Below are 27,782 nucleotides of genomic sequence, written 5' to 3' on the forward strand. Positions count from 1 at the left end.
AGCTAAGACGTGTTTTCAGTCATCTGTCGAGGTGTTAGTCAGCAGATTGTTTCACTTTGGACGGATCCAGAGAGGTTGGCGTCTTCTTCTCTGCTTTGTTTGGTGATGAATGAAGCATTTGTTGATGATTTGTTTACTTTGAGAACGTCAGGTTGTTTCTTATCAGGCCTTAAATCAAACTTCTTGTGGGGTACGTCTCTGTCTTCCAGCGCGGGGGCCTGAGGGAGAGTGAACCTCCTGACCCCGGAGGAGGCCGACTCGCCAGCGTAGAGACGTGAAGGCCCTGACATCAATAAAGGGAACACTTATGGTTGGAGGCAGGAGGATATAGAGTTTGGGATTTGTGGTGAGCACACAGGGAGCTGGATCCCTCAGCCTGGTTGCCCGTGTTACCGCGGCGAACCCGCTTTTGTTTGGCGCTGTGCAGATCGGGATTCTGGCGGCGGTTTCATGGGGATTTGAGGATTTGAGGGCGCTGGATAAAGAATGAGATCGAAGAAATTATAAAGTGTTGGACTTTCTCTTGGAGGGAGTGCGAGCGCGTGTGTGTCCCTGTACACTTGTCAAGCTGTAGATCACTTTCTCCCTCCACTTGCCGTGTCTCTCCTCCTCCTTTCGCTCCTCCACAAACACTGGGCTTTCCTTGGGAGGCCTGAGCTAGGCTTGATTTACCGTACCGTGGAATTATGGGAAGGGAAGGCGTCCAAACACAAGGTGGCCGATGCATGCAGGGGTTCACCACTCGTAGTTTGACGGCGGTGATGCTTTATGAGGCCTGCAGACGGAGGTGATTTGTCTTCCTCGGGGTTTGACGTACACGAGTTTGATACGCCGGCTGCGTGGAGATCAAAACGCTGGACGTCCGTCAGAAAAAACCCAACAGAGCAAATTCTTCAGCCGAGTGGAGAAAGAGAAATAAAGAGAGAAGGAGCGTCTGTCAACAGAGCGGCGTTGGTGGACCGTGATGTGGGCCAGTGTGAGGTCTGGGTGACCTGGCTGCGCCACAGACGCTGGACGTCAGCGCCGGCGTTGGCCTTGACCAGCTGAGGGAACATAATACCTAAATCATTCATAATTAGCTCCTTCCCCTGAGCCCCGTGAAGATTTATTAGCTCCAAAAGTTAGTGGAAAGAGTCGGTTTGTAGTAGGAAGGAACCACACGGATGTTTCTTCATGAAAATAAACATTTATTTCTCTTCACACACAAACAAAGCCTCACAAACTGGACTACACCGTGACGCCGCCCTCAGAGTCTGATTTACAGTATTCACAAACGCCTGCAGGACGTCCTTCTCTTCACGACGCGCTGAGTTTCTCCAAAGCGCTGTGCAGGGTCCTCAGGTCTTCTCTCATCTGGCTCAAAGCGCTCTGGATTTTGCTGGACTGGTCCAGAACCTCCACGCTGCAGGTGAAGGGGTCGTAGCGGACGGCAAAGGGTCGCTTGATGGTCGCAGAGTATCTCCTGAGGAAGTGAATGAAAGAGACGGTTTCTATGGATACACTGATCAAAGCCATATTTCTTTAGTTCTCTAGTAAAGTTGGGCCTTGCTGTTGTTTCCATTACGACTAAAACTGCAAACAACTTGAGTAAAACCTCTTCATGTGAGATTCAGTTTGGGAAGAAGGAAGGAGGAATGTAGCTAACGGTAACCATGGATACCCCAAACATTGATTGATGATGCTTAAAGACACTGACACTAAATAAATTCCTGTGTTAACATTTAGTTGAACTAAATCTTCATCCCATCTGTCAATAAAGCCTGCCACCTCTCTACTTCACCTCCTACAACATCAACAGCCCACCAACTTTCCATGCACCTGTGGCTAACCTCAAGTTTTACAGCCCTGGGAAGATAACTACATCTACAAAAAGACTCATCTGGAAGAAAATACTGATTTTAATTCTGTGTGGATGGATTCATTAATGCTGGATAAGTATACATCCATGGTATGTGGCAAGAAATTAGCAAATTAAAAATGAGGAGTTGAGCGATATGATCAATATGTTATCAATTTCAGGTTTTCTAAAAAAAAAAGGCAAATTAATAAAATATATTTTTGCAAATTTTTGCATTTTTTTATATTTCAAACTTTTACTGTTTTGAAAGTTTTTGCAGATTTTTAAAATCTAATTTTTTTTTACATATTCGCATTTTTTTTAAATCTCAAAATTTTTGAAATTCTTGTATTTTTCTTTTTAAAATAAAAAAATATATATTTTTTAAATGTCATTTTTTGAAATTTGTTGAATTGTTTATTTCTTTTTTTTCAATTTCAGACGATGACAATTTTTCCAAATTTTAAAATCCAAAAATTTTTGTAGTCTTTGCAAATTTTGTTAATACAATTTTCAATTTTTTTTTTGCCAAATTTAAAAAAAGAAAAAAAAAAAAACACGTTTGACAACACATGTACAATTTCATGACTTCAAAAACCTTCTTTAGAAAAGTATTCAACAGATTTGGACTATGTACAGAATTTAATAGACTTTGAATGAATGAATGAATGAATGAATGAAAGTTTTTTTTGAAAATAGAAGATAGAAGAATAACATTATGGAGAAAGACAGCTTAACAAAATTAATTTAAAAAAAAGTTAAACCCCTAATTCACCATATTTTACATTTTTAAAAAAGGAGTGGAAGAAAGTTAAACTTATTAATTCCATCCCCTCTCCAGTTTTAATTGATTATCACACTGTAATCCAACCTTCTATGTATCTTTATTGTCTTTATTGTGAAGATAAAGTAGATTTTGAGGCTCCAGACAATTTAAACTCAGGTGAGCTGAGGTAAAATGGCTCCTATAAAGGTAAAGGTAAAAGTAAAGAGGATTTGTAATCGTCTCCAGTTGATGTCACACTCCTCTGTAGCTCCAAACAAGCAGAGTTCTTCAGGTCAAGTGTTTTCTCATCCTGAGACGACTTCCTGCAGAGTACTGAGTGAATACCTCATCTTAGTCTTTGCGTCCTCGAAGCTCTCGGACACAAAGTAAACCGGCTGGTAGGTCTGGTCCTGGTACGGCTGCACCGCCATCTCCTCAGGGTTAAACGCTCGGTACTCGGGCTCGTTGGAGAGGGCGTACTGAGAGGAGAGACGAAAACAGTCAGAACTCAGAGCAGGTCAGGAGATAAAGCGACGATAGTTTCAAATAATCAGAGATCAAACTCACAACGAGCTCTCCGTAAGACGAGAGGAGTCCGGCTCCGTACGCTTTCACCGTCCCGTTCTGCTTACAGAGCCCGAACTCCACGGTGAACCAATAAAGCTGGAACGAAAGAGACAAGCAGATGAGCTCAGAGTTTCATGATTCATATGAAGTGCAGGTTTTTATAACAGCCACTAGATGGCGGTGATGGTCTGTGTTAGAGTCTGTGCTTCCTTTGGATGATACCTGAGAGGATGAGGAGCTGAACTCTGCTCCAAAATCAAAATTTGGAGATAAAATTGTGAAACTTTTCCAGCTTTTTGGATGTTTTTATTGTTACGTTTGAAATGCAGAATAATAATCGTGAATAAACTCAGAAACTGCACTTCTCGAAGCTTTTTCTCACAGGTCTTTTCCCACATTCCCAACTCTCCTTTTTTGTCCAAACAAAGACGTAAAAACACGAAAGTTGAACTTAAAGGAATAAAAAAACTTACAGTTGAGAGTTTCTCGATGTCGTCATCTGAGGCTCCGAGAGAGGCGAGTCCAATCTCCTGAAATAATCCAGATTATTTAGTCTGAAAGTCTTGAAACCAGATCAGGAGTTGAGGATGTGTGGTGCAGATTTTACCTGTGAGAACTGAGCGAACTCCTTATCAGCGAGCATGGGGATGTGTCCCAGCAGCTCGTGGCAGCAGTCCCTGATTAAAGAGGGGTTGTGATTAATAAGAAGCTGAGTTTACGGGTGAATAAATGGCGTCTGATTTACGTTGACTCACGGTTCAGGGGAGTGCATGGGAGCAGACGGGTGGCGGATGTACTGCGTGCACTGAAACACTCTAAAAGCCAAGCTGTTGAGGAAGTCCCGCGCCGACAGGAGGCCGGCGACCGGGCGCAGCTGGAAACCTGTCCTCTCTGAAATCAGACGGGAAGAAACGTCAACAACAGGAAGGAGAGAAAAGAAAGAAACAAGAAGAAACAGTTTCCGTCGTACCTTTGAGGAAGGCTGACACCTCTCTGAGCTGAGGGATGCGGTCCTCTCCGTATCCACACTCCTTCTCCAGCTGCTGCACGCCGTCCAGGAACTGTCTGCACGCCAGGCTGGGGTAAATACTCCTCAGCTGCCGGTAAACCTCCCTCCTTTTCACAGCACAACAACACAGCATCATGCTTTGATCATCTTCCTCTGAGCATTTAATGAGCTGCAGGACGGTCGCTCTAACTCACCATGTGGATATCTCCTCTGCTGTGTACTCCACAACGGGCAAAGGATCCCCCCTGCAACAGAAAATCAACTTAAGACGACGTTTCTGAAGATATTTGGTGCAGAATGCTTCGTTTCACGTCTGACTCACTGTTTGTATCTGAAGGCGAGCTCAGAGATGTAAGCGCGTCTCTTCCTGTACTCTGGATCTCTGTATCCCTGCAGGAAAACGTCTGATCAGCATCGAAATGAAGTGTTTCTGTGACACATCTAAGGGGGTGTATTGCAGAAACACTCACCGGATGATCCTGATCCATGTCCGGGTCGAATTTGGTGATTAATAAATTGCATCTGTCGAGGTCTTTGATCTGCCGAGGAAACCAGGGAACTGTGAGGAGACAGGAGGAGCGTTAGTTTGTGCTCTTCTTCCTGATGTTTTAAAGACGTTTGACGACGTGTTCACCTTTTTCGTCAGGCGTGGTTCGAACGTCGTCGGCCACTCTCTTCAGCGAGTTGATGAAGACGTCAAGGTCGGAGCTTTTGACTTCGCACCTCATGAAGAACTCCAGGTCGGTCGTGCTGTTCTTCGACTTCCTCCCAGGTCGACTTTCGATGTGGAGGAGTTTGGCCTCAAACGTCTGAGGAGGAGATAAAAAAGTGTCAGCATTTCAAGAAAACAGCCTTTAATCCACTGAAACTGTTTTTCTTTTCTTGCATTTTAATTGTGTTGATATTCTTATTTCGCTCTTTAATTATTTTATGTCTACAAAAACAGGAACCAAGTGTGTGTTCTGTATTCCCGTTCTATTAAATTTCAAGAGCCAATAAAATACAAAATCATCTTTTATTTTTTGCTAGTTTATTCCAGCCTCATGGTCTGAGATGGAAAAAGGTTTATCTGACAGATTATTACACAGAAAAGTGATGCACATCTTCTTAATTTGGTGCATATCAAAGCAAAAGAAGAAAAACTTAAAAAAAAAACAATAAGGACATTCAGCCTTGAAAAACTTTTTTTTCTTTTTTTTTAAAAAAAGCAGGTCACTGTTTGTCTTTCTCATTTCTGATTTATTATGACAGATTCTCCATATTTATTTTAATTTTTGATTTAATAAATAAAAATAAAAAAATAAATTATAATTCTCCATATTTATTTTGATTTTTGATTTAATAAATAAAATAATAATAATACAAAAATGAATTATGATTCTCTTTATTTATTTTGATTTTTGACTTAATTAAAAATAATAATAAATAAATAAATAAATTATGATTCTCCATATTTATTTTGATTTTTGATTTAATTAATAATAATAATAATAATAAATTAATAAATCAGTTATGATTCTCCATATTTATTTTGATTTTTGATTTAATTAATAAATAAATATATAATAATTTAAGAAGTAAAAAGGTCAATTTACTTATATCTTATTCACAATAATTGCTGATATTTAAAAAAAAAAAAAAAAAAAAAAAAAAGCATTTCGATTTTTTTTTAAAATGTAGCCACAGTGCAAAATTACTCACCAAAATAAAAGCTAAAGACATTAGCGCCAAAAAATAATCACAAAAAGCAGAATGACTCATTACCGAAGCACTTATTTTATTGTAATGACTTTAAATGACTAGAATATAATTAGTAAGGCATTGATGATACCACAGCTTTGATATATCATGTGTGATAATAAAGGCTTTTGAAATAACTTCTGTTAGCTTTTCTTTCTTTTAGCTCAAAATTATTGCCAGAAATTATTAGTTTAGGATGATGAAATTTATTGAAAGGTTTTTACCAACCTGAATCTGAATCTGAAGCTAAAAAACATTTTTTTTTTTTACATGAAATGTGATTAAATGAGTAAAAAATGCATAAAAATAATAATAATGGAAAGTACAAGCAAAACCGGAAATACTCAAATAACTTAAATGTGCTCAGATGCTATGATAAATAAGCTAGTTTTTTCTAGAAGCATAAAGCACGTCCCTAAACACTGCTTCATCAAGAATAATGAAAAAAAATCCAATAAACTGCTGTTTTAAAAGATAAATATGAGTATTTTTGTTTTATTTTCCTGTCTTACCTCGAATATTTTCCCGGTTTTGAAGAATCCCGCGTTTTTCTCGTTGTTGAGCGCGAACAGGACGCTCAGAGTCACCTTCCCGTCCTTTTCCTCGAACACGAACCCGTCCCCGTACCGGGAGGGCCCCGGGGAGCCCATGGAGCCGCTGCTCCTCTCCCTCCGAGCATCCTCGATCAGACTCTGCCTCCGCCCGCTGAAGGGGCCCGCCTGCACCGCGCTGTCCGTCTTCATTAGTACAGAGGTGGGCCACGCGACCAGAGAAGTACCGGAGAGGTCCCGGAGCAGATTGTGAATGTGGCATCCTCACCTCCACGCGGGGTTTATATCCTCTGTCATCTGTGGCGCGTGGAGGTGAGTTACGTAAACAGAACGTGCGTTCGGCTGTTTTTAGGGCCCCTGTTTTACGTCATGAGACAGTCTGAATTATAATCTCAATCATCGGAGCAAAAGAGGCCAGACAGGTTAGTTAAAGCTCAGTGCTCCTGGTTTATAAAAGGAAAAAAAGTCTCATTATCAGGGTTTGAGCTGAGTGTGGTGCGTTCAGGGTCCTTTTTTTATTTTTTATTTTGTTTTATTATTTTAACATTTAATTTGTTTTAAGTGCATTCATTAAATTCTTTTGATGCTCTCTGCTTATCTCAGAGCGTTTATACATAATTAACTTTTAATTTAAGTGAATCTAAAGCAGATATAGTATAACAAAATAAATCCTCATAGGAATAATAGAAAATGCTACAATTTGACATGTTAAATCCCATTTCTTTATTTCATTAATTTTTAAAAAATGTTTTTCTATGATATCTGGAAACTTTTAGAGTGTTGGTTTGACTTCAGGTAGCTAATTTGAAAAAAAAAAAAGTTGAAAAAGAAAAAAAAAACTATTAAAACATTTTAAATTAAATAAATACATAAAAAATGATTATTATTATTTGTAATAATAATAATAATAATGATAATAATAATAATAATAATAATAATAATAATAATAATAATTGTATTTATAGTAGTGTTAATAATTAAAAAAATAATAATAATCATAATTATTATGAGAATAATAGTTATGATATTAATAATAATAATCATAATTATTATTATTGTTATTAAACTTTCAGAGTGTTGGTTTGACTTCAGGTAGCTAATTTGAAAAAAAAAAATGAAAAAGAAAAAAAAACTATTAAAACATTTTAAATTAAATAAATACACTAAAAAATGATTATTATTATTTGTAATAATAATAATAATAATAATAATAATAATAATAATAATTATAGTAGTGTTAATAATAAAAAATAATAATAATAATCGTAATTATTATTAGTATAATAGTTATGATATTAATAATAATAATCATAATTATTATTATTGTTATTAAACTTTCAGAGTGTTGGTTTGACTTCAGGTAGCTAATTTGGGTAAAAAAAACATTATTTATAATAATTTATAATAATATTTATTATTATTATTGTTATTATTGATAATTATTATTTTTAATAATAATAATAATAATAGCTATTATAAGTATAGTGGTTATAATAATAAAAATAATATAATAAAATAATATATATAAAACATATATAAAATAATTATCACAATTATTATTAATGTTATTATTTATAATAATCAAAATAAAATAGTTGTTTTTTTTTAAAAAAATCATACATATTATGTTACAGGTCTAAGAAATTAAATGCATGCTTTTATTTTGAAGGGGAAAAAAATGTGATTTAATGGATTAAAGCTCCTGTGAGGAACTTCTTATGCCCACATGTGGACAAGTCAATTCCAGCCATTTGCTGATTGAATCCTTAGCATGCAAAAGTGTCCTCTGTTGATAAATCGTATCTTGCTTCCTTTAAGAGGAGTGTCTGCGAAGGTAAATAAATCAATAAATGAAAATAAAATATGTTCATGAAGGCAGCTTAACCTGACCTGACTCCTACCCTACGAGAGATGGGCGTTGATAAAATTTTATCAGTACCAATGGCCTTATCAGTTCCTGTTGTGAATTTTCTCGACGACTGAAAATTCACGACTCATCCCTCAGAATATCAGCATTAGGGATAAGACAGAGACAGGAGAAATATTTATTGTTTTATTACTAATTTCATGCACATACAAAACACTTCATTAAGCACTCTGAACGTTAGTGACAAAAGTCATCTCTTTGTGTTGGAATGTTCCTTTAAAACATGGTTTACTCCAGCTGTTCTTCACATTCGAGGAACTGTCTGGTATTCACATATTGGGTTTGGATTTAACCGACTGTAAAGATTGTATTTCAAAGACACGTAATAACACTGACAGTTACACTTCTAGCTGCTACAGACACAATCCTCATCGTCCAACAGAAACACAGTTAAAGTAAGCTAAACACTCATTGGATTACAGTATTAATGCTGTTATTTGACTTGCGTATTCATTTTAATAGAAAGAAGAGCTAATTTAAAGCATGCTCAGAAGATCTGCTGTTAAAGGGAGAAAACAAGCTGCTGCTGTTACTCCAGCTTCTTTAGGGCCTCGCACAGTTTCCCCATTTCACCTAAAAGAAAAGGAACGGTGTATAAAGTTGAACTGTACGCCATGATTGTGTTGATGTCTGTGTGACATGATGAGGTACGTACTGCTGATGCTGTCGGCCAGGTTGCTGAGCTGCTGGGTGTTGTCCAGAACCTCCACGCTCTGGGTGTACGGGTTGTAGCGGACTGTGAAAGGTCTGGGGATGGTGCCTGCGAATTTCCTGCACACACAGACAATTGTGCAGGTTTAGAGAAGTCTTTGGTGCAGTTTTTCTGGTTTGATAATTTAGTTTCTGCTGCCTCCCCTCACCTCACTCTCTCCTTGGCGTCTTCGAAGCTCTCAGCCACAAAGTAAATGGGCTGGTACTCTGTGATCGGGTATTTCTGGAGGCTGGTCTTGTCGGGGTCAAAGGGGAGCACTTTGGGTTGCTCTGTCAGGCAGTACTGAAATAAAAAGAGCGCAAAGAAGTAAAACTTAGTAGAGGTGTAAAATATATTGATACAGCTAAATATGGAAAAACTTTAACCTGTGATAAAATATCAGTATTTTTGTTAAAATAAAAGTTCACATTTTAGCTGAATTGGAAGTACAATATTATTAAACAATCGGCACCTCCACTGCAGTAGATGGCGCTGAAGAGCTACTCCGCTGTATGTTGCCCATAAACTGTATAATAATCTAATCTCAAAGTATATTCAAAATTTTGCATTCCTAAACTTGATGATGTGGGTTTTGATGCTGTTATAAAATAAACACATTTTCGAGAAAAAAAAAAAAAAATTCCAGTTTTTTGAGACTTAAGTGTACAACTTTTTAAAGTTGCAAATTTTTGACTTTGACAGTATGTAAAATTCTATACATAGTTAAAATCCTGTGAAAAATTTTCAATTTAAGATTTCTTTTGAAATTGGAGACTGTACATGTGATGCCATAGTTTTTTTATGTTAAATAAATTTGAAAAAAAAAAAATAAAAAATAAAAAAAAAGGAAAAAAAAAAGAAATTTGTGTTTAGCTAGCTGTGTTAGCATAGCAGATTTAAATTAGAATGAGAAAAATGCATCACATTTAGCCTGAGAAACTACAATTGATTCTGATATAAGTCAAATAGTTTTATCTGGAATAGTTTGAGTATTAAAACAAATATCGTCTTCGTCAAAAAATTTACTTTCTTACCTCAAAATCAGTTTTTTCTCTATAGAATCTGCATGAACCTGTTTCCAGCCCTGATAGTCATCATGTGTGATCAGGGTGGAAGTGAGTAAATATTGAAATGAGCATGTGACTCCTATCTTATCCCTGATTGGTGGAATTGGTGGTGTTACAACTCTCCCCATGTTACAACCACACATGGTCTCCCCTATTTATGAAACACTGCTTCTGGTTTTCATTATTTCAAATACAATAATATAGAAATTAACTGGGGAGAATATCGCAATATATCAAAATATTCTGATACAGTGATTTTATCGTATTGTGACCCAAGTATCGTGATGTGTAACGGATCGTCAGGCTCTTGCCGATACTCACTCCTAATATTTGGAGCTGCTTTCTCCTGCAGTGATTTTCTCAATGACTGTCTCTGTTCCTGTCAGTAAACAGGAAGTGTGATTCAGGGATGTTCTTTCTGCTGATGTGACCAAGCAGAGTGCACATCCTGCGCTAATGTAACTCTGACCTCGATACCCAGCTGCTTCCTCCACTTACCCACTGAACCACTTTACCCGAACCCTGCAGGGGTGGCCCAGTGGGCCCAGTCCCCCAGTGACACATTAAACCTGAGTCTGAGTGGACCACTAACCCACTGCCTGCTCTGCTGCTGTGGAGCAACACGGTGAGTGTGACGTAATAACAGACGGGGGCTCGAGCTGCTGCGGGGCTCCATGTTTGCTGACGGGTGTAACTTCCTGTCCTCTTCTTACCTGCAGCTCTCCGAACGATGAGAGCAAGCCAGCTCCGTAGGCTTTGATCTCTGAACCCTGCTTACACAGGCCGAACTCCACCGTGAACCAGTACACCTGAGGACACACACCACGTTTGTGACACGGTACATCCACCAGACCAACATGCACATTGTTTCAAATCAAACTTGAGATGGAAAGAGCTTTTAAAGTTCAAAAAAGCAAGTATTTCTATCTCATTCTGGGTGATTTATTGCAGAAAGATGCTTTAATCATGGTTTCCTGACACAGGACCAGACCCTCTATTTCTTCATACTCACAGTAGCAAGTTTCTCAATGTACTCATCAGGGGCCCCAAGGGAGGCAAGACCGATTTCCTGAAGAAAATAGAGTAAAATCATGAAGACAACAATGTTTATATGTCAAAACAATAATTTACTGACACTCTAAGGAACACAAAGTGTCTAAAATAGGATGAAAACATCCTGAGACCGAGATAAAGCTGAATATTACCTGTGAGAATTGGGCAAAGCTTGGGTCAGCAAACAGAGGAACGTGTCCCAGAAGCTCGTGGCAGATATCACTACATCAAAAATCAAAACATCTCATTAAAAATCACGATAATCTCATTGTTTTATTTTATTTGAGAACTGAGTTTGCACACTCACGGCTCAGGCGTGTAGGTGGGCTTGGAGCCGTGACGAATGTACTGCGTGGAATGGAAAACACGGAAGGCGAGTCCAGCCAGGAAGTCCCGAGACGAGAGCAGGCCGGCGACGGGGCGAAGCCGGAAACCTGTGCACGCTGCAGGAGAAAGAGACAGAGACGGAGAGATGAAAGAGGTCAGCGTTTGTCTGTGTTGAATAAGAGGGCGCAGGTAAGGAGGGGCTATAGGAAGTGGAGAGTCTGAGCAGCTCCTGCGTGTCAGTGACGCAACTGAGTTTCCAAAACAAATACATGAGAGGATATTTTTAACTGTATGATGCTACAGTAAGATGACTCAGCCGTAAAAATCACAACAACAGTTACAATTATATCACTTTCTCTTTGACCTTACTCAACAATGACACCTGCTGCTGCCCTGTTAGGATATCTAGAGAAATAGAAATATAAAGAACACTGATTTCTCGAATGAACAAAACTTTTGGAAAGATAAATAGATATAAAAAATGTGAAATTATAATCTTAAACTGCATGTAAACAAATTTACATGATGGCTTCCTTTATCTTAGGCTGTGATATGGAGTAAAAATCTCAATTCAGCTTAATTGAAGAACTTAGCCACTCTGCTAGCTCAAGCTATCTACATTTAGCTTCTCCTTTTCTCCAAATTAACTACTATCAGATTAATTCTGAGAACTAACACACTTAACTAAGATATCAATCTAGAAAAGTGGATATTTTCCAAACACACAGATACACAGAAAAAAATCAGTCAAAGTGGAGCTAGCTGCTAGTAGCTGCAGCTACAACAACTAGCTTTCTTTTCAGCTAGCTTAGCTGTTAACATTTAACTTCTGGCTGCTTTAAAGTGATGAGTAACATATTCAACTTCTCAGATATTATTCAGTTAAAGTGTTAAGCTTTTACAGCTAACATTGTTAGCCGCTAGTTTGTTGCCCTGGTTGGATAAGCTAGCGACTTGCGTGGGAAAAAATAGCAACTTCTTTCATAAAAATGAACCTTTCCCACATTTGTAATGAAAACTAATACACTACACTAAGAAAACATTATTTAATTCATGTGGTTTTCCCAATCCTGATATTAAGGAAATACAAAAGTAGAGCTAGCTGCCTCCAAATAGCAATCTACAGGTTAAAGGCTAGCTGCGTTTCCAGAGAAGTTAGCAATTTTTAATCTTTACATTTATTGTGAATAGTACCACTAAATAACCCAGTATTAACTCAAATAAAGTGATTATTTTTTAATTACAGATAACTGTATAGAAATCAAAACAGTCAAAGCTAATATTTTTAGTTAGCTTTCATTTAATAAGCTAGCTTCCTTGGCAGGAATAGTTAGCTTTTTCTTAGGTAGCTTCTTCTGAGTTTAGTTATTAGGAATGACATCTAAATGGGGAAAAAAAAAACAAATATTGACTTTTAAAAAAATATTACATACAAGAAGTGAAGCTTTACCTTTAGCTAAGGTTAGCCATTAGTCATTGCGCACCTGACCTGTGAGACAAGCTCTCTTGATTTGAGTTTGCTGGCAAGATTAGATAACTAGCATTGAAAAATTAGTTTAACCATTAGCTAAAGCCAACTATTTGGTATCTCAAGCATTAGCTTTCACTTGGTTTGCTAGCCTTGTAGCTTGAAGTTAGCTTGCTATTAGTTTGCTGACAGACTACAGTAATGTAGAAAGGGAATTATCCAGTTACATATTGCTTTCAGCCACAGAGTAGGTCTGAATTTTCGCTCAGTTAAACTTGATGTCAAAACAACTTGATGTGTGATTAAAGCTTTTTAGCTTTGTGGGATAAATCAGAGTCATCAGGTCGTTACATAAGAATCAAAAGGAGCCCTCAGCATTATGAGTGAGAGTGGTGTCAGCTCTGGACTTGACCTAAATGACATAAGAGGCCCATACATCACGCTCCGTCAGTTCTTACACTGCAGGAAGCGGGAGACGTCCTCCAGCTGGGGGATGTTATCCTGCCTGTAGCCGCAGTATTTCTCCAGCAGGGGGAAAACACGGTTGTGTTCACGGCAGGCGTGAGTCGGATACAGAGTCTTCAGCTCCTTGAAGACTTTTCCCCATGTGACTCTCTCCTCCTCTGTGTACTCCACTTTGGGGATGACCTGGCCACTGGAGAAAAGACGATAAGCTCAGTTTCATGAGTCTGAAAACTTCTAGTTGTAAATTTGTTGATTGTTGGTGCAAGTTTGGCTAAATATCACAAAACTTTACCATAACTTAAAGACACTACAGTCATATCACATTTTTTTATTCATATGAGAGATAAATAAAGGGATTTAGAGGAACATTTTGATCCCAATCTATGACTTTTAAATGTAATTTTGCTGACATTAAAACATTTATCCTGTATCATAAATTATTTTAACCACCTTAAAATTGTAGCATTTGAATTAATAATGTATTTGCATCATCATTATATGTTATATACTTATAATAATTACTGACAGATCTAGTTTAGACAATGTAAACAAAGTAAGGCCTGCCCATAGCTCCGCCCCCAGGCCTGCAGAGGGGTGGCCAATCAGAGGGAAGGGGGTTTGTGGTGCAGGGAGTCTTAAAGAGACGGCAGCTTAAATAAAGAGTTACAGACAAGTGCTGAAATAAGGGTTTTCTAAATCACTAAGGACAGAAACTATTTTTATTTTTAAAGCTTCAAATCACATTGAGCTACTAGGAGGCACTAGAGGGGCAATTTAGAGCCTTAAAGAGACCACAATACCCCCCTCAAGATAACCTTCTTTCTGCGTCACAATTTAAAGCTGCAACTTTTGACCTTTATTTAGAACAAAATTTAACTGAAACCGTTAAAAAAATCTACAATTTCTTACCTTTTTTATTGGGAAATTAATCTGTTGCTATGAGACAAATTAACTCTCATTACACTAAATTTACATTTATGTCTCTATAATGTGTTGCTAATGTCTTCAAAATAGTTGTTATTGCTAATTTACACTTTATTTTGTTATAGCAACAGCTTTATTGAGTTATTGGTTATAATATGATACCAACAAAGACCTCAGCCTTATAAATTAAGCACTGTCTGCTAATAATTTTTCCAAATTCTCAATATTATTTTGAATGGAGATTATTTATTTCCCCTGACTTAATAAAAAGTAAACAGAGGAAAATATGTGTTGTTAAAAATAAAGAATAAAGAATGTAAGAGTGGTTACTGTCTGTAGTTGTAGGCGATGTCAGCAAACTCCTTCCTGCGGGCTCTGTACACTGGATCTGTAAAGCCCTGACACACACACACACACACACACACACACACACACACACACACACACACACACACACGCACACGCACATAAAGGAAAGCCATGTTAGATCTCATGATGGCAGCCCAGCCACTCAGGGCTAAATCAAAGAGTGGAAATCCTCTGCTGAGGCTAAACCCTGTGGCCTTTGACAGCATTATGCACTCCGTCTGTAATAAGAGCACGCAGATACATATTCAAATGAAGCCTTTGTAGAGTGTTTTTCAGATTATGATGAATACATTTCGCTTTAATGGCGGTGGCAAAAGGGAGCAATTATCTATAATTATAGGGGCTCAATTAAAGCAATGACATCAATTTGTGTGTCTAGATAGTTTCCATTAGAAAAGACGGCAGAGTGCAGCCTGTCATCTCGGCTTTCATAAGACACGTGGGCGTGAGTGGACACGCATTCACACACAAACACACACACACACACACACACACAGGCAGAGGCAGGATGTGGCACACAGACAGTGACGGATGAGTCAGTCCTCACCGGGTGATCAGCATCCAGCTCGGAGCCGTAGCTGAGGATCTGGTTGGCAAAGCGGTCCAGGTCCTGGATGTCATTGGGGAACCACGGCACTGCAGAGTAATAACAGTTATTACACTCTGTTAATAATGTTTTTAGACAACATGTGACTGTTAAGGGCAAAGCAATTAAATGTAAATAGTGCTCAGAGCGAAGGTGAGCTGCAAATTCAGGATGTTTTGCATAAACAGATTACACCCCTGTCACTTTATGTCTTTTATTTCAGGGAGATTGAATCGATTCATGTTTGAATAATGAAAATTGATGTTAAAGACCTAAAGGCGTCAATTTTGTAGCTTCAACACCTCAGGTTTATCACGTGAGATTTCTAGACTTTCTTTTAAATTGTGTGAGAATCTAAAGGCAACTTTACATTTTTTTCATCATTTGTGTCTTTAGTTGGATTTTAAATGACGTTACGCTTGCAAACGATCCACTTATTTCTTCCTTCTGAAGCCGTTTATTTGTTATTGTGCCTAAATCTCTCAACCTTCCTTTGATCTACTTTCCTTATTCCACTCCAGTCCACATGGTGGCAGCAGTGTACTTCTAAACTGCTCCTCCTATTTTTTCAAGATCAAATCATTTCACCTTTATAGACAACAACATTTAGGCTCCTATAGACAGAATTAACATTTTTTTAAGTTGATTCAAACATTCTTGGAGCTCCCCCTAGTGGTGGTGGTATAAGCAAACTTGCCTCTATTGTATGATACTTGTGACAAAATTATACTACAGGCTAAGGAGAGGTTATGACTTAATCAAGTGGCAACTTTTGGTCTTAAAATGTGAAGCTAGTGCAAAACTGCAAGAACTGCAGTTCCTCAAGTGTCCACCAGGGGCTGGCACTGGAAGAACTGGAAGCTAAAAGCACTTTAATTCAGCAAAAATAGATTGTTTTCTTCTTATTCATATATTTTTAAGATAACAAGGAGACAAGTTATTCATAATTAGAGGCATGACTGACTTTTTTTCTGGTTTGGCACCAAAAGTAAGGTGACAGCCTGCTTAAAAACAAAGCATTAGGAACAAATGAGTGACATCACTCACCCAAACAAATGTTTTTTATATTGTTTCTGGTTTTTATCAAATATCTGTGGGTGAAAGATGACTGACCAATAGCTTTCTTGAGCACTGTCTGCTTCAGATCAACGTCTCTAACATTTGAAGGCAAATCATATTATGTTGTTTATATTAATATACATTTAATGTTAAACCCAGCCGATCACAAGATGTGGTCGAGTTTTTGGAAACTCTGTCACATTGTTTGTCCTGAACACAATGTTAACCTCTTTAACTGAATTCTAAACCTTCAAATCCCCAAAACAAAGAGTCATACGATCAAGTCGCCTTGAATGACCTGTAAGTCCAATCACAGATGTACTATAAGCGCTGAATGAATACAGGAGTTTCTGGTCTAATCGCCACCCAAGCGGTCTAATCTAAAGATGGATCAGCAGGTCTGACGGTTGACTTCTGGAGCTGGAGAGTTAAACTTTTTAATCAAATGAACCAAACGAGCCTGAAGGTGGACTTGTTGGTTTGACTTCTCAGTGTAATTTTTCACTGATATTAACCGTCCATGGGTATTAGTTGTGAGGACAGTGTAACAGGATTTCTTGCACCCGGGCATTTTGACAGTAACCAGAACACCAATCACGGGTCATGTTCTTGTTCATGTTGATTTATGGCGCTGAAAAACACTGGGGCCCAATCATTAATCTACATTTGTGCAGTGTGGTCCAGCCTGAGGCTCAAGGCCATGACGGCAAGTCCCTGCCAGGCTCCTCCATAAACAGGCAGACCCCAAAACAGGCCATAAATATCCGCTGGTCCACTTGACCCTGACCGACAGACCAGAGTCTACACCAAGGTCAGAGGAGGATCCGTGGTGGCCCTGTCCGTCTGCCTGTCATGACCTTGGTGTGTTCTCCTCCTCCGTGCTCTGACACAGAGAGCTCCTCTGTTTCCTGCCAGGCCTGTTGGTCCTCAGAAGCTAAACTAATGTCATTCTGGAAACAACTAATAAAGGGGGCAAGACATGGCCGCTGGGCCCTCAGTCTCATTGGCGACTCTGATCGTCTCTCACTCAGTCCGTCTGGAGGCTCGGCAGCTCCCAACACTTTCCCTGATAATAAAAGACCATTTCAGCTGCTGCCTTTACTTTCATAAGAGCCATTTTGCCTCAGCTCACCTGAATTAAGGCCATTCAGGAGCCACAAAATGCACTTTATCATCACAAGAAAGACAAAAAACAAGTGTTTAAAATTCTAAACATTAAAAAACATGTAGTGAATAATTATATAAACAAGAAATTTTAGTGTTTATAAAATTGTACATGTGATGTCTTAGTTTTTTGTTTTCAATAAATCTGCAAATATTTAAAGAAAAGTGACAATTTTTGATGTCATAAATTTGCAAAATTGATGAAACTTCAATAAATGCAATAAATTAAAATATACTGAAATTTCAAAAATTTGCAAAAATGTAAAAATGTGCCAGAATTTGCAACAAAAAAAAAAATGAATAAAATAAAAAATTGTAATTTCAAAAAATTGAAAAGGTAACAATTTTTAAAAAATCAAAAATTTGCAAAAAATTAAAAAATGTGCCAAAATTTGCACAAAAAATGTAATACAAAAATGAAAAAAGTAACAATTTAAATAATTAAAAAAAAATGCAAAAAAATAAAGAAAATAAGCCAAAATTTGCTAAATAAAATGTTATTCAAAAAAATTTTAAAGAGTGAAAAATATATTTTTTTTTTCTTTAGAATTTTAAATAATTTGCAAAGTTTGCAATTATCAAAAAAGAAATGCCAAAATTTAAAAAATGCAAAAAGTTTAAAGAAAGTTGCAAAAAACTCTAAAAAATGAATGTGGTGATGCATATTTAGTTCAACAAAATGTGAACACATGATTAGATTTAGTGTTAATCTCTTTCATCCATAACACCCTTTGTAAATTAACAAAAATTCTTTATTTCAATATTTTTCTAAAGCTACAAGGGGCCACTGCAAAGGAGTCAAAGGACCTCATGAGGCTCCAGAGCCACAGGTTGAAGACCCTTCCATCAACCCAACCTTGCTCCTTTAGACAGCAAAAAATTGGATCCATCTGTCAAAACATGCTGCATGGATTTTGGTGAAATTCATATTGAACTTTTATGATCTTCTGAGGATGAACCACATAACTTCAACTATCAACCTCAAGGACTTTGGTTATCCCCTGACTCTCCTCCTAGCAGCATGCTAGCAGAATGCTAAAGAATGAACACTTCTGGCAATAAGTTTTGTTTAATTCATATACAGCATAGTTTTTTTCTTTTGTTATTTGATTAAGACACAAATGCTCTCCTGAGGCTAAACCCTTATAACTGGGATTAGAAAAAAGAGCTCTGATTTTTCTTAACTTTTCTTCTTGTACAAACAGTAAATCAAAAGTTTCAGTTTCAGAAATTGGTGAATGATCATGACCCTCCGGGGTGAACCCTCCTAAATTTAGTTAGCCTCTAGCAGCCAGTGTATGGAGAAAAAACTGATGTTGGTTGTGGTTATCCTGTTATGTTTCACTGCAGAGAGATTTATGTAATATTTATTTTGATGGAGTAAAAAAAAGAAGTGTTGAGTAACATCTACTCGTAATCCAACCACATGTGGAGTGTAGCACTCTGAGTACTCATGCTTATGATCCTCCCACCACATAAACACACACACTCTCACTTACCGGTGTCCTTCTCTTTGTTGCGTGATAGCTCGTGAACATGGCCGCTGATCTCTGTGCGCAGGCTGTCGATGACTTCATCCAGGGCCTGGGAGCAGGAGGGGTCGGCGCTGATAAAGAACTCGTACTGGTCTTTGTTCAAACGGGACGGCCGAGACTCGATGTGTGTGAGGTTGATGCCCTTCTCCTGTTGAAGAAAGACACAAAAGACAGAAATAAGACACAGGTCAATATTTGTTTATGTTTTTTATCTTTTCATTTCTTTAAAATGTTTATTTTGTTCAGGGAAAAGTTTCTTATAAATAAAAAAATGCAAATATAATCTAGCAACAGGCTGCAGCACTGACTTTGTTCCACCACTGGAGGGCGCTGTGCTGCCACTGCATTGATGCTTCATGAGCTTAGTGTGTTGTGATCTTCTGCTCTGTTTTTCTGCTGTCTCATCCACAATCACTGCAGTACAAGTTGTTCCTGTTTGCTCTAAAATCATAAAGTTAGTCCTCAAACGGATCCCTCTGCCAACATTTACATGCTCCTCATTCTGACGCGTGAGCTCGAGACCTCTGGGACGTTTCCAAACCTAATTGGACGCAAATCGCTGCAAATTTTAATGTTCAAAATGCAGAAAAAGCTCCGGCTCGTGTTTTTTTCTTTTTTTTTTTTTTTTTTACAATCCAAATGTGTTTTTGTTTATGTAACTTTAGGGGTGTATGTTGCTCCCAGTCTACTATAGGCTAAGTTAGAGGAGGGTGTGAGCACCAGGGCCTCTTCCATCTGGATCCCATTGTACTATAACAGCCTTCTTTAAGGGCCGAGGGGGCCTGCGTCCCCCAGGAGTGACTGGAGGAATGACCAGGTTGGTATTTAGAGGAAAAGATGATGTGCTTTCATCTTTTTTTAATTTATTGCAGCTGAGAAACGATGAAAATGTTTTACGACAACTTGATATCTGCCACTTTCCCCTCATCAGAGATTCAGGGACATTATGAAGAAAGAAATCTACAAACACGGCTTAGCTTTTGATGCTAATGTTTAAAATGAAACAATGTGAGAGTTTTAAGCTTTTTGCATAACAACGGCTGCAGGAGTTGCACCAAAAATGTGCAGATTTGCTGAACACAAGACTGACATAAAAGTATTGTAACGTAAATGTGATTTTTTTGGGTGTTTTGAAGCAAAAAATAACCTCAAAGTTTTACAGAAAGGTTCCATGATCCAGCTTTGCACAGAGCAGCACGCAGAGGTCACCTCGCCTGATTTTTGTACCCCTAAGAGCCGCGCTCCATTGTGTAAGCCAGGTGACATTCACCCTCCTGCCGCCCTGACTGCTGCGTAAGGTCAAGGATGGCGTGTGGCTCTGTATTGTCACATGATAACCCCGCTGCTGTCACATGCACTGTGCTCCAAGGCGGATAAACAAGCGTCGCCGTTCTCGGGGTGCAACTTTCTAAAGAATGGAGATTATGCATTCATGAAGCTGGATAAACACTAAAGTCTGTGCGGCTAAACGTTAGCACATGCTTCAGCCCAGCTTGAAAAATGCACGGAAGTACGGATGTTTCACCTCGGGCTGCGTTTTTAGTGAAGTCAGCACTCTGCAGAAAGGGGGTGTTGATGGTTCGGGGGTCATTTGGCATGTTTTATAGCAAAGTTAAAAAAGAGGAAGGGGGGGTGGAGCAGGGGGAGGATTGGGAAAGTGCGCGCTCATAGGTTCAAAGAGGATCCTCGTGTTTACTCCTGCATTCAGAGCAAACTTCTCCGCCCCCCCAAATGGAGCGTGCACATGGCTGAGAAGACAAATACATTAAAAAAATGTTTTTCTCAAACCAAAAACATCTTTCTGGGATGTTTTTCATATTTTTCAGGCTCTTTTCTCTGCGGAACATTCTGGACGCATCATCTGCCTGGAAGGAGAGCAAACGTGAACTTTGATAATGATGTCCATGTTGAAGATTAAACAATTGAAGTGGTGCCAGTCAGTGTTCCCTTCAGGCCTTCAATCAGTCACGTACGCACAGGCTGCTTTGATCGATACCAGAATAAAAAAACAGCACACACTAACACACTCCTGTGTATTTACACTCTGTTTCTGTTACTTTAAGTGATTTTCAGAGGGAAAAGTGTGTGTGACACTTTTTTTACTGAATCCTCTGCTGTGTATTGTTTCTCTGCAGAATATCAAACTGTTGTATCCAAAGTGAAACCATGCAGCGGGAGCTTTAAAGGAGGGGGGCTGACATGCCTGTGAGGTTTACCGTAAATCTCTTTAAAGCAGCAAAAACTAACCCTGGGCTTGAGTTAGACTTTCTTTCAGCAAGAGTTTTGAAACGCAAACAGGTGGTAGAAAGATGCTGCTGAGCTGCATGATGGGAAATGTAGGCTCCAACCAACAGGAATAATTTTTTCCTCTTAATTAGCAATACCTTATCATTAAAATCCTTCAGTGTTACGACTATTATTCTACTTACTCATATTCAATCCTGTTAAATTCCTGCCCTCTAGGTTGTTCTTGATCTTTTCGAAATTAAATAGTTTTCTCCATCACAATCAAAGTCTACTTCAAAATCCTTTTCTCAAAGCACTTTATTAACTCTAGTTTTAAAGAAGCCAAAAGAAAGAAATTTTATAACTACTTTTTTACTCTTTACTATTACATGATCAGAGATTTTGAATCTCATCTCCTGTTTTGATGTCACTTGTGAACATTTAAAGTTTGTAGTGTGTTTTAAAAGCATGTAAATATTGTCTCACTCCTTTGTTTAAGCTTCATTCACCATCCTTTTTTTCCTCTTCACTATAACATAAAGCACAAAATATATATCTGGAATGATAATAATTCCTATAAAAGTCTCTAACGTATTTACTTTTGTTTTTTTAAATTTATTCATTTTTATGCTTCACATGTCCTTCCTGCTTTTATGACAATTTGTGTACTTGTTTGGGTATGTATATTCTTTGGAGTGGTAAATCTGGTTTATGTTTCACTTGGGAAAAATAAAAAGACAACAACAACAAAAAATTTTATATATATATATATATATATATATATATATATATATATATATATATATATATATATATATATATATATAGTTTATAAATTTTTGTTGTTGTTTTGTTTATTATATTTTTTTATATATTTTTTCTTAAGTGATATATATATATATATATATATATATATATATATATATATATATATATATATATATATATATATATATATATATATAGATATATATATAGATATAGATATAGATATATTAAACTAGGCGAAAAAAGTACCTTACTTGAGTTAAATCTTGCATAATGTGAGCATTGCATAGCACTGAAGCCTGGATTTGAACATCTTTTCTGTGAGTGACAGGTTTGTCTGTTTCATTGTTATTGATAACCCTGAGGGGGTGTCAGCAGATCAAAGAGTCACCGCTCATATTTGCATGTAAAAAAAAGAAAGAGAACCAACACAAGCCTCAGAGATAAGCTCCGTTTGTTTAGTTCCGGTCTTTAAAGGGTCAGAGCAGGCCACAAACATGAAAAGTAGACCAGACAAACTGCAGATTTATCATTTACATAACCTGATCTGATCCGTCTGACACCCATGTACAGTTAAACTATGGACCAGATTCACACAGAAGTAAAAATGAGTTGTTTACACTTAAATATGTTGGTACTTCTTGTGTTGCACAAAGTTTTAATAACAATTTGAAACTGGGGATCACTTTTTAGATCACAAAATCCAGCTCCCAGGTCCTCTGAAGCTCAGTAATCCACTTTATATCACTTTTTATTTGTTTGATTCTCCTCAGATTGGCCACTCCATCTAGTCACTGAAGTTTAGTCACCGAGGAATTCAAGTCTGCACAGTTCAGGCACTTTTCATTAAAGGCTTGGATCTTTTTGAATATGCAATAAAAACTGTTTGATGAAATAAAAAGTCCAAATGAAAAATCTTGGAAGGATGTTTTTTTTCAGTTTTTTGCTGAGTTAAGTTTTTAATGGTGCAGCCACCCCTTCCAAAACCTCTTTCTGATTGGTCTAGATCGTCTCCTGTCAGCTGAAAATGTCTCTTTATGAAAGAAATTTGACAACACCACGTAGAAATATTTGTTACGAGTGTTTGAACCCCTCTCCACTTATTTAACCAATCTGTCTGTGAGTAATTTACCTCAAAGAGCCTCAGACACTTGGCCAAAGCCCCGACCTCCTCTTTAAGGGAGAAGATGCAGGAGATCATGTCTGACTTGTTGTCGGTCTCCTCCTCCAGGTACATGGAGCCTCTTCTCTTCTGTAAAACAAAGCAAACATCATTTAGGAAACAAAACCGGTTCACATGTGGAGTCATCGTGCACAAGATTATAGCTTTCCTCCTCATGAGGCCAATCATGCTAAAAACTGCAGCCAAAAGAGAGGGAGGGATAAATATAACGATCACTTTTAAAGCTTATTTTGACCTCCTTATAATCCTCGTGATGAGTTATCTCAATGTGGCCCTTTGAGGCGTCTGAGTACAGAGGACGTGTCAATCCACAGCTGTTTAATTTCTGATTTATTTAAGTTTGGACCTCACAATGTGTGCCTGCGTTAAAGCAAAGACATGTGTCAGAAAATAAGCATTAAATCAAGAGTGAGAGCCATGACTTTCTGCAGAAAAAGGAATCTGACGTTGAAGCTCAAAGCCCTCACACCTTTAACCTCCAGGACCTCTGCAGCAGCAGCAGCAAGCTGCGGTGACCACATGCTGCACACATGAGAGGATTTATCCAGAATTAAGGACAAAATGCAGAAAAATTCCTTTGTGGATGCAGTTTTAACGCTCACTGAAATGTTATAATTACATGTTGTTAACACTTGCATCAATTTAATTATCACAAAGGGGGTGTTTTTATTGTATTTCTTTAAAAAAGCAATACTATTTAAGGAATACTTCACCATTCATCATTTTAGCTGTAAGATGTTTGTTAAATAGGTAAAATATAAATTACAATTAAAGATTAAAACAATCAAAACTTCAATGTACCCATTGTTAGTTGACGGCTTCAGTTTCTTTAGTTTTGTCAAATCAATAACCACATTTGCAAATTAATCATTGACATCAGACACAGAAAGGCACAAAATAAGCATGGTTGAGAAGTTAAAACTAGTAATATTTGACACTTTTCGCATCAAAACCTGCATTAGCAATCATTTGCTTATCAAATACAGTATTTGCAGCCCAAAATCCTGAACAACAAAGGCTAAACTGGACGATAACTTTATTTTTGTTGTTGTTGTTGCAGGATACAATAAACTATACTCCAGGTGTATTTTGAAACCACAAATAGTTCATGTCTGTTTCCTCCTCATTCACAGCATTTCCCAGCTTTGTCTGATGTCTTATCTGTGATATTCTAGCAATGTTTGGCTTCATTTTATAAAAATTTATGTTAAAATATATTATTTGAAAAAAAATTATCTGTTCTTTCTGCCACAGGTTGTGATTTAATGACAAGAAGACAGGTTAAGCAACATTTTTGTTACAAATGGAGCAAGAAAACACTTATAACTGACACCTAAACTTTAAATCACTGCATGTAAAGTGTGATTAGCATGTTTTACCCTCGGCCCCTGCTCCTCTGTCTCTGCCTCTGGCCCGTAGGTTCCATTGACCCTCTTGTAAGCAGCGTCCATCCTCTCTGACTTCAGGTGAACAGCTTGTGTGCAGAATAGATGCTGGACTCTGATAGGCTTTATGTGTGCAGCTCAACTCTATTAAACCCCCTCAGTTTGAACAGCAGGCCACGTGACACCACACCCCCCTCAGCATCGGTATGTCATGGGACGCTTGTTGTGAAACAGAACTACAATCATGGCACATCTGGTTCTTGTTGTCCACCGCTGGATGAAGGGCACCCCTGGTGTTTTTTATTTCAAAGTCATAACGCTGCTGCTGCTGCTGTACAGATGTCTGTCTGTGTTTTTACAACTACACTGACATGACAACAGGAATAAATTACCTTAAACTCACTCACACACCCACCTTGATCATTCCTGTATTACTGTTGTTCACATTTTCTATTAGCTCCTGATGTACTTAACCCCCCATTCTCAAATACAACATCTTTCTAACTTATTTTACTATTTTAACTTGCCTAATTTAACATGTCTTACTTTGTTTATTATGTATTTTAATATCATTGACTATTTTTCCTGTTGTCATCATAAAGATACACCAAACTGCCTTTCGTTGTTCGCAACACTGACAATAAATAGTCATTCTATTATCCCATTATTATTATATCCCAAATTATTGGGATTATTTATAATGTTAAGTTTGAGTATTTTTTCATACACAGTATAAAAAAGGAGCAAAAAAGTTATTTTTACATCCTGTGCTAACACTTGATACGTTAATTGAATATAAATGGCAGCTAGCTATGAATTTTACATTTCAATATTTATCAAACACTTTAAGCTAACAGACAATTTTACATTGACAGTATATTAAAAGGAAAACAATAAATGCTAGCATGCTTAAGATAAATATTCATTAAGAATGTTTTTTCCACATCTTACAAAAATAAATTCCTTTAAGATAAATATAAAATCTACCAGAATAAATATGCTTTGTTCTTCGTCATTTGGGGTTTTATGCCCTTTTTCTGAACTTACAGTATCAGCCTTGAAGCTAGCATGACGCAGCTTCTAAAAAGGGCTACGGTTAGCGTGTCGGTAGTTACCCGGATGCCCGGGAATATTGGAAGGACACACTGACGTAAACACTGAATCGACGGAGCTAGATTGTCAGAGTCAAATGTGATTTTAACACGTCTTATCCGCCAACAAACATGGAAAAACGCACAGAGCACACCAAAACTTATCGTGAAGTACACGGAAAGCAGGAAAAAGAGAGATATTCCGAAAAATGACGCCTAGGTGGGAGAGACCTAATCGAGGAGTTAGCATCTTCATCGTCGTCGTATGCCCAAAGGTTTGTAAACATGGATGTTACAGCCAGAGTGTGATTTTAAGATGCTATGGACAGAAAATATGACTTACCTGACAGGAGATGCTGTGAACAGGCTTCTCGAGGTACATTTAACGGTCTCTGAAATCCTGGTGGAGTCTAGCTAGCTAGCATCTCTTCCGTTCTTCAGACAGTTGTTGCACTCCTCACCCCGATTTGGGATAATTAGCCTCCAACATGGCCGATGTCGAGTTGATGACATGACGTGAAAACTAGGATAAAAAACAACTTGTATTTGAGCTCTGGATTTAGATACCTTTGAGTTTAATGCTAAAATGTTTACTCTTAGTTTATCCAAAAGGGTTAGCCTGCTATTTATCTTTAACTTGATCCTACAGGTGCTAATGTAAACACGCTGTGTGAACCATAAAAAGTTAAACTTGGATGTGAGCTCTAGGTTTGGTTTAAAACTACTCATTTCTTCAATATTTATGCTAACAGGTCTACAGTTAGGTTAGTCAGAAAGGCTAGCTTGCTATTGAACTATAACATGTAGCTGCTGATAACATGCAGTCAGTGGTGATTGTTTTCCTATCTGCAGCAACATTTATGTCCAAGAGAACAATTTTAAAGGTAAAATATACATATTCAAAGTGTCTGTTTATTTTATCATGATTACTGTCATTATAGAAAAACTTGCATAGCAATAGTTTATACACACTATTAGTATTAGCTGTGACAGTGCACAAATTTGTACACAGAGAGGAATACATACTATTCTAATATTCCACATTCAATTGATATTTCATTGATTCATTTGTTTATTCTTTATCAGGGAAATCATGGATTACTCTCCCATGAGACCAGTACAAATGATCAACTTAATCTGGGGTTGATTTGGAGAGCAACACCACCTCTCTGTGCTGTGTTGAAGTACAACATGAAGGCTCCTGTCTGCAGTCCTGACTCCTGACAAGTCCTGCATAACAGGTAAGAGATTGCTAAGACTTTGTTTAGGGCACACACACAGAAAACATTTAAGATGCAATAGCTGTAGAGATGGTAGGCAGCGTAAATGAGTTGATGACATAGAAAAATACTTTACAGCCCAATAAAAACATTGGATCAGTGGTCACTTACTGCATTTGAGAGACTGTACTTACACACGGCTTGCTATCAAATTGACTGGTAGGTCTAGAAACCCTTAAACTGATTACATTTCTTTACATACAGGCAATGTTTTATAAACCTCTGTAATGTTGTATCATTACCCGTTTTATCTTCATTAGAATCATTATAAAAGTAGAGCAGATTTCTTAGTCACACCTGAAACTGAGGAGCTCCACAGGTGCCACATGAGGGCAGTGTGGGTTAGGTAATGCTGAGACAGCACCACTTCAGCACACTGAGCAACATATACACAAAAAAAACACAGCAGGCAAGCAGTCAGTCTGAGAAGTTGAACTCTATTTTCCATGAACTTTTATATTTTTGTTTGTAGTTTTGGCTTATTACTGTTTTCAGTGGTTTAAATATTTTGACTATTACTGTAAATGTAATTAAAAGGAAAAGGTTTAATTTCTGCTGCACACCCTGCACCTTCTCTCATGCTTTCAGTCCATGAGTTCACAACTGGCTCACTGGGGAGCAAAATGCTAAAAATGATTTCTGAAAAAATTACAAAAATTATTTAAACAATGTTGATCAAAATTAGATTGCCACTATATGCAAACTAAAAGAAAGATTTTAACTTAAATTTCTGACAGTAACAAC

The 27,782-nt window shown here is 37.6% G+C and overlaps 2 protein-coding genes across 2 annotated transcripts; both read right to left on the reverse strand.

Moving 5' to 3' along the window:
* Window positions 1–1,293: 1,293 nt before the first annotated feature.
* On the reverse strand, window positions 1,294–6,749 carry th2 (tyrosine hydroxylase 2). The gene is made up of 12 exons (XM_074698104.1): window positions 6,432–6,749; window positions 4,814–4,988; window positions 4,650–4,738; window positions 4,502–4,569; window positions 4,374–4,424; window positions 4,141–4,286; window positions 3,926–4,061; window positions 3,778–3,847; window positions 3,644–3,700; window positions 3,171–3,266; window positions 2,949–3,082; window positions 1,294–1,462 (listed from the first exon to the last, which is right to left on the reverse strand). Exons 1-12 carry the CDS (start codon window positions 6,660–6,662, stop codon window positions 1,297–1,299), a joined length of 1,419 nt encoding a protein of 472 aa, XP_074554205.1. The 5' UTR covers window positions 6,663–6,749; the 3' UTR covers window positions 1,294–1,296.
* Window positions 6,750–8,544: 1,795 nt separating this feature from the next.
* pah (phenylalanine hydroxylase) lies at window positions 8,545–26,224 on the reverse strand. Its single transcript, XM_074698103.1, has 13 exons — window positions 26,102–26,224; window positions 23,232–23,351; window positions 19,070–19,253; window positions 15,309–15,397; window positions 14,723–14,790; window positions 13,462–13,658; window positions 11,516–11,651; window positions 11,361–11,430; window positions 11,168–11,224; window positions 10,869–10,964; window positions 9,258–9,391; window positions 9,053–9,168; window positions 8,545–8,970 (listed from the first exon to the last, which is right to left on the reverse strand). The coding sequence occupies exons 1-13, from the start codon at window positions 26,138–26,140 to the stop codon at window positions 8,927–8,929; spliced, it is 1,350 nt and encodes a 449-aa protein (XP_074554204.1). The 5' UTR covers window positions 26,141–26,224; the 3' UTR covers window positions 8,545–8,926.
* Between the last annotated feature and the right edge of the window lie 1,558 nt (window positions 26,225–27,782).

The sequence above is a fragment of the Halichoeres trimaculatus genome, unplaced genomic scaffold (genome assembly GCF_033239565.1).
Source record: "Halichoeres trimaculatus isolate MK-OKI-2021-1 unplaced genomic scaffold, fHalTri1.1 fHalTri1_scaffold_21, whole genome shotgun sequence".
In the NCBI taxonomy this organism is placed as follows: domain Eukaryota; kingdom Metazoa; phylum Chordata; class Actinopteri; order Labriformes; family Labridae; genus Halichoeres; species Halichoeres trimaculatus.

Excerpts from the sequence above, each read along its gene's own strand:
- th2 (XM_074698104.1), bottom strand. The coding sequence starts at position 6,662 with ATGAAGACGGACAGCGCGGTGCAGGCGGGCCCCTTCAGCGGGCGGAGG. Across the intron at positions 3,701-3,777 it reads AGTTCGCTCAGTTCTCACAG|GAGATTGGACTCGCCTCTCT; the intron begins GTAAAATCTGCA and ends GGATTATTTCAG. Across the intron at positions 3,083-3,170 it reads CGTCTTACGGAGAGCTCGTT|TACGCCCTCTCCAACGAGCC; the intron begins GTGAGTTTGATC and ends CTCTCCTCTCAG.
- pah (XM_074698103.1), bottom strand. The coding sequence starts at position 26,140 with ATGTACCTCGAGAAGCCTGTTCACAGCATCTCCTGTCAG. Across the intron at positions 11,652-13,461 it reads CGTCTCCCGCTTCCTGCAGT|CGTGCACAGGTTTCCGGCTT; the intron begins GTAAGAACTGAC and ends TTTCTCCTGCAG. Across the intron at positions 8,971-9,052 it reads CCTGGCCGACAGCATCAGCA|GTGAAATGGGGAAACTGTGC; the intron begins GTACGTACCTCA and ends CTTTTCTTTTAG.